General features: G+C 40.1%; 1 protein-coding gene across 2 annotated transcripts in view; it reads left to right on the top strand.

Annotated features, from left to right (window-relative positions):
* LOC5572543 (protein-tyrosine sulfotransferase) overlaps positions 1–11,336 on the top strand; it is a 185,377-nt gene extending 174,041 nt beyond the window's left edge. For both annotated transcript variants that reach the window (XM_021842478.1, XM_021842483.1), the window contains exon 7: positions 10,488–11,336. In XM_021842478.1, the coding sequence (XP_021698170.1) occupies positions 10,488–10,631 (144 nt within the window). In that variant the 3' untranslated portion in view covers positions 10,632–11,336. The remainder of the gene's footprint in view (positions 1–10,487) is intronic.
* The last annotated feature ends 342 nt before the right edge of the window (positions 11,337–11,678 follow it).

Below are 11,678 nucleotides of genomic sequence, written 5' to 3' on the forward strand. Positions count from 1 at the left end.
AACCACACATCTACGCGTCCCAGCGAATGGTCGTACGTTACTTGCTACCTCTCCCCAAGCGTAGACGCCCATCGGTTACAGCATCGACGACGCCAGCGTGGATAGAGTAAAAGATAAGTACCTCTCGTTGTCCTTCTCCTCTTCACGTCTTTTTTGATTAGTTTTTACTGCGTGTGAAAGTTTTCCCTCTTCCCTTTCCCCTTTGTATGTTTTTTTTTTTTTTTTTTTCTTCAGTTTGATTCAATTTCCATTTCTGTGAATAGTGTTAGTTTGAGTTATTCGTGCGCCCTTTGCGGTGTTAAGCTACCGCAATGGGTGTAGATGATGATGGCGGGGGAACGTCGTATCCCCTCACTGAGTCTTCGAATGTGTTGAACCAACAAAACACAAACACCTCTATGCCCAATCCATGTGTGTCCCCTCAATCTGATGTGTCTCAAATGGACACCAATATTCTACCATCTCCGACGTCCCCTCGCCTCAAGGCCTACCCGCCCGACTCTGGTGGGACTTTTGTTGTTTTCTTTCGATCCAAAGGCAAACGGTTGAACACTATTCAGATCAGTAAGGATCTGACTAAGCGATTCTCTTCCGTTGTCGCCATTGGCACAGTGGGTTCTGGTAAGCTGCGCGTCACCGTCAGTGACCGTAAACAGGCCAATGAGATTGTGGCCTGTGAGCTCTTTACTCGTGAGTACCAAACTTATCTGCCAAGCCATCGGGTTGAGATTGCGGGAGTGGTCACCGAAGGCAGTATGACCTGCGAAGAATTGATGCAGGGTTGTGGTCGCTTCAAAAACCCTTCTCTCCCATCTGTCCCCATACTGGAATGCAAGCAATTGCATTCCGTATCCCTGGTGGGAGAAAAGAAGATCTATTCACATTCTGAATCCTTCTGTGTGACCTTTTCCGGATCTGCTTTGCCGAATTTTCTTGTAATCGGCAAACTTCGTTTACCTGTGCGGCTGTACGTACCGAAGGTAATGAATTGCACAAATTGCAAGCAGCTGGGCCATACTGCCCAGTATTGCTGCAATAAACCTCGCTGTGCTTCTTGCGGGGAGAGACATGTGGATGGTGCATGTAGTATACCGCCAAAATGCGTTTATTGCAACGAAAGTCCACCACATGCCCTCGAAAACTGCCCGACGTACGTACGCCGGCAGCAACATCAGCGACGATCATTAGAGCAGCGCTCTCGGCGTAGTTTTGCCGAGATGTTGAAAAAGGCTGCTCCGTCTGCTGAATCCCAAAATATCTACTCTTCTCTGTCTCTTGATGATCAGGGCTCCGACTCTGAGGTTGGTGAAGGAATTTCCTTCGTTTTCAAGGGTTCATCGAGGAAGCGTGTGAGACTCCAGAGACCTACAAAAAAGCCTCGGAATCTGTCTAGCAGTGATGACCCACCAGCCATGACAAATACTAAGCCTGTCGCGAAAGTCTCAAAGCTTTCACCTCCTGGATTCAAACTCCAAGAGGAAAGAGACTTTCCGCCACTACCGGGAAAATCTAAAATCCCAAATATTCCAAAATTTCAAACTGCTCAGCCAAAAGAAAGTTCGCATTCGGAGCCCCTAGGGCAACCTCAGGGCGTTCCAATGTTTACGCTTTCTGGCATTGTAGATATCATCCTTAATTTCTTCAATGCTTCTGACCCAGTGAAGAACATTGTCAAAGGATTGCTTCCATGTGTGACTCCTCTTTTGAAGCAACTGGCTTCTAGAATGCCCCTCCTTGCAACGATCATATCTTTTGATGGATAAATTATCCACAGAGGTCGAAGATATGATTTCTGTTCTACACTGGAACTGTCGTAGTATTATGCCTAAATTAGATAGTTTTAAATTTTTAGTTAGTAATTTACAGTGCGATGTTTTTGCGTTATCAGAAACATGGCTAACACCTGATGTGACCCTTCCTTTCCATGATTTTAATATTATTCGCCTGGATCGATCCGACTCATATGGAGGAGTGCTTTTGGGGATCAAAAAGCATCACTCGTTCTACAGAGTCGATCTGCCGCCGATGTCAGGCATTGAAGTCGTTGCATATCAGGTGACTATCCGAGGCAAAAGCCTCAGTGTCGCCTCCATATATCTTCCTCCGAGATCGGCGATATCTCGCAGAGATCTCTCTCACATCTGCTCTGTTATGCCTGAACCACGGTTGTTCATTGGGGATTTCAACTCCCACGGAACAGGCTGGGGGGAACTGTATGACGACCACCGATCAACGTTGATATATGACCTCTGCGACGACTTCAATATGACAATTCTCAACACTGGGGAAGTTACACGAGTGGCACCTCCAGCTCAAGATGGAAGTCCTAGGGATAGCCGTTTAGACCTCTCAATATGTTCAAGCTCGTTATCGCTGGATTGTTCATGGAGGGTAATCCAGGATCCCCATGGTAGCGATCACTTGCCGATCGTAGTTTCAATTTCCAATGGAACACAACAGTCTTCATCCATCGATCTCGCCTACGACCTCACAAAGCACATAGACTGGGGAAAGTACGCGGAAACGATCATTGATGGAGAACAAGCGGTAGAAGTACTTCCTCCGTTGGAAGAGTATCGCTTTTTATCCGAGTTGATTCTCAACAGCGCTCTTCAAGCCCAACGCCGTCCTGTGCCTGGTCCGTCGGTTCGCAAGAAGCCTCCCAATCCGTGGTGGGATGAAGAGTGTAAGGCACTATATCGCGAGAAATCCGCCGCGTTTAAAGACTTCCGGAAACGTGGTTCAATTGACAACTATGAGCGCTATTCTTCCCTTGAACGCAAGTTTAAAAGCTTGGTCAAAGCGAAGAAAAGCGGTTATTGGCGTCATTTTGTGGAAGGATTATCACGTGAGACCTCGTTGAGAACGCTTTGGACCGTCGGAAGAAGAATGCGTAATACATCGTCGGTTAATGAAGATCGAGAGAGCTCTCCTCGGTAGATTATCGATTTCGCTAAGAAAGTTTGTCCGGATTCCGTTCCTGTTGATCGCGTGCGACGAGATATTCCGGTGGATAGGGACGCCATGGATAGACCTTTTTCGATGGTTGAATTCTCACTTGCTCTCCTTTCATGTAACAATTCCGCTCCAGGAATGGATCGAATCAAGTTCAATTTGCTTAAGGGCCTACCTGACGTCGCAAAGAGGCGCCTATTGAACTTGTTTAATCACTTTCTGGAGTGTAACATTGTTCCGGATGACTGGAGGCAGGTGAGAGTAATAGCCATCCAAAAACCCGGGAAACCCGCGTCGAACTATAATTCGTACCGCCCAATTGCGATGTTGTCGTGTATTCGCAAGTTGTTAGAGAAGATGATTCTCTTTCGGCTGGATAAATGGGTTGAATCGAATGGCATGCTGTCAGATACACAGTTTGGTTTTCGCAGAGCCAAAGGAACGAACGACTGTCTTGCGCTGCTTTCTTCAGAAATTCAACTTGCCTTTGCCCAAAAGGAACAGATGGGTTCAGTATTTTTGGATATTAAGGGTGCTTTTGACTCAGTTTGTGTTGATGTCCTTTCAGACAAACTCCACGCAAGTGGCCTTTCATCAGTTTTGAACAATTTTTTGTACAATTTGTTGTCCGAGAAGCATATGAGTTTTACTCATGGCAACTTGTCAGTTTCACGAATTAGCTACATGGGTCTCCCCCAGGGATCATGTCTGAGTCCCCTTCTTTATAATTTTTATGTGAGAGACATTGATGACTGTCTCATGGAAAATTGCTCGTTAAGACAGCTTGCAGACGACTGTGTTGTTTCTGTCACAGGACCAACAGCAGCCGAACTACAAGGACCCTTACAAGATACTCTGGACAATTTGTCTACTTGGGCCTTAAAGCTGGGTATCGAATTCTCTGCGGAGAAAACTGAGATGGTTGTCTTTTCAAAGAAACACAAACCTGCCAAGTTTCCGCTTACACTCATGGGTAAGACAATCACTCATAGCTTGTCTTCTAAATATCTCGGGGTCTGGTTCGACGCCAAATGCACCTGGGGGAAACACATTGTGTATCTGACACAGAAATGCCAAAAACGAATCAACTTCATGCGAACTATAACCGGAACATGGTGGGGAGCCCATCCGGAAGATCTGATCAAGCTGTACCAAACAACCATCTTGTCGGTCTTAGAGTACGGTAGCTTTTGCTTTCAATCCACGGCGAAAACACATATGCTGAAGATACAGCGGATTCAGTACCGCTGTCTTCGCATCGCGCTAGGCTGCATGAACTCGACTCACACAATGAGTTTAGAGGTACTTGCAGGAGTACAGCCCCTGACAGATCGTTTCGCGGAGTTAACACTCAGGTTCCTCATCCGTTGTGAGGTTCTCAATCCATTGGTTATTGAAAACTACGAAAAGCTGCTTGAACATAACCCTCAAACTCGTTTCATGAGTGTGTACTACTGGTACATGACGCTGGAGGTTAGTCCATCTTCGGTTAACACCAATCGTGATAACTTCCTTGAATTCGACTGTTCCTCTGTAGTATTTGATTTGTCCATGAAGCAAGATATCCATGGTATACCAGATCACTTTCGTTCAAAGTTTATCCCTCCCATGTTTGCAAGTAAATTCGGGCATGTCAGCGAGAACCGACAATTCTTCACTGATGGGTCAAAAATGGATAATATCACTGGTTTCGGTGTTTACAACGTTTCTCATAGCGCCTCCTTCATGCTTCAAAAACCATGTTCTGTATATGTTGCTGAACTAGCAGCTATACATTACACCTTAGAGTACATCAGTTCTCTCCCACCCGAGCACTTCTTCATTTTTTCCGACAGTTTAAGTTCTCTGGAGGCTGTTCGGTCAATGAAGCCGGTGAAGCACTCAGCGTACTTCCTGAATAGAATACGCCAGGCATTGAGTGCTTTGTCAATTCGCTCTTACACTATTACCCTAGCTTGGGTCCCTTCGCATTGCTCCATTCCTGGCAATGAGAAAGCGGACTCTCTGGCTAAGGTAGGCGCAAAAGAAGGCGATGTTTACGAGCGTCAAATCGCCTTCGAAGAATTTTTTGCATTGGCCCGTCGGGAGACCTTGATCAGCTGGCAACAGAAATGGAGAGACGGAGAAATGGGTAGATGGCTGCATTCCATATTTCCACAGGTGTCGAAAAAGCCATGGTTTAAGGGGTTGGGCATGAGCCGTGATTTCATTCGTGTCATGTGTCGGCTTATGTCCAATCACTATTCGTTAAGCGCACATACCCACCGTATTGGGCTCTCAGAAAGCAATCTCTGTGTTTGCGGCGTGGCTTACCAGGATATCGAACATGTTGTGTGGGGATGCGTTGAGCATCGTGGCGTCAGATCTGAGCTGACTGAAACTCTCCGGATCCGAGGAAAACAGCAGAAACCTGTCAGGGAAGTGTTGGCGGGCCTTGATTTAGAATATATGAATTTAATCCATCTGTTTTTGAAGCGTATCAATATCCGGGTTTGATTGTGTTCGTTCCCTGTCTTTCTTTTTCCCATTCAAATTGTCCTCTTCTCGTCGTGTCTCCCACAAACCGTTTCTGTTTAGTTTCATTACAGATCTGGACATCCTGTCCCTTCAAGCTTCATCAGCTTAGTAGTCTAAGTAGCTTAAGAAATTCCAAAAAATCCTTTCCTTCCCTGTTTCAAATGTATCCACTAACCTTAAAACTTCCGCAAACTAACATAGTTTTTAAAATAAGTTCAAATATCAAAATGTAAATAATGTAAAAATAAGAAAAGATTTCGGCTCTGTTATGCCCTACGGCGCCTGAGCCTGCCAAATAAACGAGATAAGTAAAAAAAAAAAAAAATGATTTTCCAATTCCAACAGATGGAATCATTGGAAGAGATTTTTTAACTAAATATCATTGCAAAATTGACTATGAACCATGGTTGTTATCCTTTACGATAGACCAAGTACAGATTTCAATACCAATAGAAGATAATTTTCAGAAAATGTTGTTTCTACCATCTCGTCATGAAGTTACTCGATATATACCAGGAATGCAGTTACAAGAAGATATGGTTGTATATTCACAAGAAATTCAACCTGGAATATTTTGTGGCAATACAATAATATCAGCCAAAGAACCCATATTCAAATTTATTAATACTACAAATGACGTAGCTTATATCGCATATGCAACTTTCAAACCAAAAATGCAACCGCTTAAAAATTTTCATGTCTGTAAACCCAAGAAGGCTAACAAAACTCAATCAGAACGACGAGCAAAAATCTTGTCAGAAGTCAATATGCATGAAATTCCCACTTACGCGAGAAATGATTTTGAAAAATTAATAACTGAATATGAAGACACTTTTTGTCTGCCCGATGAAATTTTAACATTCAACAATTTTTACAAACAGAACATTAACTTAAACGACAATGTTCCTGTGTACATTCCAAATTATAAAACAATTTATTCGCAAGGAGAAGAAATGGAAAGGCAAGTTCAAAAGATGCTACAAGAGGACATTATTGAACCTTCTGTGTCATCTTATAACTCGCCAATACTACTAGTACCGAAGAAATCAGAAAACAATGATAAAAAATGGCGTTTGGTAGTAGACTTTCGTCAACTAAACAAAAGAGTTCTACCAGATAAATTCCCTTTACCAAGAATTGATAGCATTTTAGATCAGCTTGGTAGAGCTAGATATTTCAGCACTTTGGATTTGATGTCTGGTTTCCATCAAATCCCCTTAGAAGAAAATTCAAGAAAGTTTACAGCATTTTCGACAAATTCTGGTCATTATCAATTTAAACGACTACCATTTGGATTAAACATTAGCCCGAATAGTTTTCAAAGAATGATGACCATCGCTATGGCTGGGTTAACCCCAGAGCGTGCATTTGTCTATATAGATGATATTGTGGTAATTGGATGTTCTTTGAATCACCATTTGCAAAATTTAAGATCAGTTTTCGAACGATTGAGAAAATACGAATTAAAATTAAACATTTCGAAATGTAAATTTTTCAGAACGGAGGTTACATATTTGGGCCATAAGTTAACGGATAAAGGAATAATACCTGATGAATCAAAATATGAAACAATCAAGAATTACCCTATTCCTAAAAATGCCGACGATGTGCGAAGATTCGTTGCTTTCTGCAACTACTATCGCAAATTCGTCGAAAACTTTTCACAAATCGCATATCCTTTGAATCAACTTCTTAAAAAGAATACTAAATTTAATTGGACTTCGGAATGCCAACATGCATTTAATCTTTTACGTCATAATTTAATGTCTCCTAGGATATTACAGTATCCCGATTTCTCTAAAGAATTTACATTAACGACAGACGCATCCGATATAGGTTGCGGAGCTGTCTTGTCACAGGCTACAGAAGCAGGAGACCAACCAATAGCTTTCGCTAGTAAAACCTTTACACAAGCAGAGAAAAATAAACCGACCATACTTAAAGAATTATTAGCCATACATTGGGCGATAAATTATTTTAAACCGTACCTGTATGGTAAACGATTCACCATCAGAACCGATCATAGACCACTTGTCTACCTTTTTGGGATGAAAAATCCTACCTCAAAGCTGACAAGAATCAGAATTGAATTAGAAGAATTTGATTTTGATGTTGTATATATTAAGGGTAAGGAAAATGTAGCAGCTGACGCATTATCACGTATAGTAACTACATCAGATATGTTAAAAGCAGTAGATGTACTAGTTGTAAATACTAGATCTATGACAAAGAAAAATATCATTAGCAATAATAAGAAAAATATAAATGAAAACACAGAGATTGATCACCTCTTGTGCTATGAAATTGAAAATCCCTATGAAGCAAGAAAATTAATGAAACTGTCGACAGAAATAGAAAACAATGCAATCAAATTTAAAATATTGAAGAAAGATAACAAAACACTTCACGCACAAGTGCACGAAGATGTCAGAAATGGAAGTCACGCATTAGTGCATGCTCTTCCAAAAATTGAAAAAAAAATTACAAAGGGATTCAAAACGAGGAAAATAGCAATGTCTGCAGATGACTACATATTTAAAATGGTACCAATCAATTTATTCAAACTAATGGTAAATAAAACATTAAAGGATTTACAAATAATTTTTAAAGAACCAATCTTCATAAATAACATAGATGATATTAGGAATATTCTAACTAATCATCATAATACCCCTATTGGAGGTCACGTAGGACAGCATCGTCTGTACCTCAGACTCCGTGGAAAATACAAATGGCATAATATGAAAAATTCTATTGTTCAATTCGTCAAGGCCTGCGAATTGTGCAAAAGAAATAAAATATTGAAGCACACTATACAACCAATGGTGATAACAACAACACCGTCCAAAGCATTCGAAGTAATTTCCATCGATACGGTAGGTCCACTACCTAGAACACCAAATAACAATCGTTACTGTATTACTATACAGTGCGACTTAACAAAATATATCAAAATTATTCCAATTCAAAATAAGGAGGCAAATACAATAGCAAGAGGTATAGTTCAAGAATTCATATTAACATATGGACACTTTACTGAAATGCGTTCTGATCAAGGTACCGAGTATAATAACGAGGTAATAGAACAGATCAGCAAAATTCTTGAAATCAAGCAAACATTCTCAACCCCATATCATCCTCAATCAATTGGATCATTAGAAAGGAATCACAGGTGTTTGAACGAATACCTGCGATCGTTTACTAATGAACATCAAACTGATTGGGATGACTGGATTAAATTTTACGAATTCGCGTACAATACAACACCCCACACCGAACATGGTTTCACACCGTTTGAGTTAATTTTCGGAAAAAAGGCAAACCTTCCACAGGATATTATACAAACCAGTAATGAACCAATATACAATTTTGATTTATATAAGAACGAATTAACATATAAATTACGTAAATCACAAGCAATAGCAAAGGAGAAATTAATTATACAAAAACATCAAAGAAAAAAAAAATTTGACAACAATATTAATCCACTACCGATTTCAATCAATGATACAGTATATCTGAAAAACGAAAATAGAAGAAAATTAGATTCGTTTTATATTGGACCTTATCAAGTAATATCAATTAGCGAGCCAAACTGTGAAATAAAACATGTCAATTCTGGAAAATCTTTAACAGTACACAAAAACAGACTAATAAGAGCATAATTAAGAAGAGCTTAATTTTAAGTAAGAGTTCCACCGAGCCTAACCTCTAACAAAAAATAGTAAAAATAAAAAAAAAAATAAGTAAATAGATGAGGTAGGTGAATGTTCCGAGCTTCAAAGCTACGGAGTGAAAAATTCGGTTAGAACTATAGTAGAATTAAGTACCAACATTGTACAAAAAAAAAATATATATATATATATATATATAATCATTTGTAAGAGTCAACTGGAGAGACATTTCTTTTAGAATAATTTCATTACATTACATTATTCTCCCAAAGGGGGATGGTGTAGCATACCCTAATACACAAATGTCATATATGCAAAGTCAAACTGTAATAAAATTTACTCACCAATAACAAAGCAACGACCGTGCGCAAAAACGCATAGTTATGCAATTGTAAACAACACATCTGGAAGTCATTAACCACCAAGGCGCACCGTTCTATCGACTCTCTCTCTACCTCTACTTGTGTGGCGCGAGGGCCGATAGCCCGCAGCGCGGAGGATTCAAATTACAAAGCCATGGGCACTTGAAGCAAATAACCCAAAAGAATCGATAATGCAAGGATAGGCAATTTTGGCTATTTGTCACTCCAGTCGTCTCCTTTACATATCTATACCACTCTTTCAGACACATGCATTGTATTGTATTTGACAGGGTATAAAAACCCTAGAACTTTCAGACAATAAAGGATTCTTTTGATTTAGCTCGACCCAATTGGATGTTATCCAATCTTGGCTATCGACCACTACGTTGAAGACTCCAATGCGACCCACTTGGTGAATACCAGGATGGCTATCGCACCGTAATTAAAGTAAGTCCGTCGCGTTTGCACCGTAGTCGTGTTCGTTAAGTGAAAACTGGAATAAACCAGGAAATATGGCCACTAAAAACATTATTTTGGAATGAAATGCTGCATTTTATAAGCATTTTACCCCCAGAGGCTTAAAGTGCAGTAAGATTTCGGGCATATAAGTAACATTACGTAATAATATATTAGTAGATTATGCAGTAAATCTATCACCGTTTCCAAACATTTCCTTAGTCAGTCCCAAATATATAATTTACCAAATCTGCCAAGAATCAATCTTCCAAGATTTAGCCGTCTTTTTAACAAATTTTTTTTCTTTCTAAGATATAACGATATATATAACGAGCTTTGGTTCAGTCTTGTGATGCATGTCATGAACAGCTTGCCAAAATCATGGCATATCCTTCGGATTTGACTTGGCATGTTAGGTTTCTTCAAAGACCTACAATTTTCAAGCGTGGATTCAGTAGACTAGCTTATGTTAAATATTCCAATTTATGTCTTCATATTAATGACCTAATATCATTTTTTCCAGGTCCAGGCGAACCCACAAATGTGGGAGCACAAGGTGAAGGAGCTACTTAATCGGGACGAAAATCCTCTGCCCAAAGCGAACAATAACAACAACAACAACGAGGACGAAGACGACTATGGCAATAATAAGGAACGTAAAACGTGATATTAGAAAATTTTAGCCTATTTTTCAATCAACCAACCAACCATTGGGATCCTCTGAGGGTCGCACTCCCAAGCGAGAAGAATGGACCGGATCGAGTCGGATGTGTGTTGTTTTAGAGCACAGCGAGAGATGTTATATAGAAACTGCAAACAAACAATGAGCGAGCTTTAGTTAAATTCTGTTAATTCCTATAGTTTTTGTGCGTGCAATCGAGACAATTTTAGCTGAACCGCGCCGCCGCCGAAAGCTGCCACCGTCGTCACCACCGCTACTATTGAGCAAAAAAAAAGATAATAAGAAGAAAACCAGAGCTATGAGCCAGAACTTAAGCCGTGAGTGCGATTTATGTGTCAATAAGCGTATCAAACCGACGAACGGAAACATATTGTGAGCACTTTTTAAAGAAAATCAAGACAAACCAAGCTAATCGTAGATAACAAAACAAAAACTATAAATTATTATTTTATATAGGTACAAGTAAGTCTGTACACTTGTGTAATTCGCATCGAGGAGTGCAACAAAACTGACTGTGTAAATAGTTGTGTATGATGTATAGATGAATGCCGCAGCAAAGGGTTGCACCGAAAAAATGGCCAGAAACGAAGTTTTTAAATGTGTATAAAGCAGAAACGAGAAAATCAAATAAAGAAAACAATGATTCAATGGGGCACCTTTTCGCTTCTTCAATGTTGAAATAATGATAAACCTAACTGGTGTTTTATTTCAGTGTGGGCTGTGGGTTGTGCCTAGTTCTTACGTGGTTGTCATAAATCAAATATGAAAAAAACAAAAAATGGATGACGTCAGAATTCGTCCTGAAAACTTCCTTCGATACCATATTTTACAATCCATTATTTCGGCCGAAACGATCAGAGATACAGCCCAGAAGTTCCTCAGAAATCACTTTGAGAATGTTGCAACAGATACTTCCATCTGTTACTCTTTTGAATTATCCGGGATTTTCTTTTCTATCTTTAGGCTGATACAAATATTAAATTTCTTTTATGTCCGAGACCACTTGGAAGGTACGAGGGGGGGGGATAAAAA

This window comes from Aedes aegypti, chromosome 1 (assembly GCF_002204515.2).
Source record: "Aedes aegypti strain LVP_AGWG chromosome 1, AaegL5.0 Primary Assembly, whole genome shotgun sequence".
NCBI classification, from domain to species: Eukaryota; Metazoa; Arthropoda; class Insecta; order Diptera; family Culicidae; genus Aedes; species Aedes aegypti.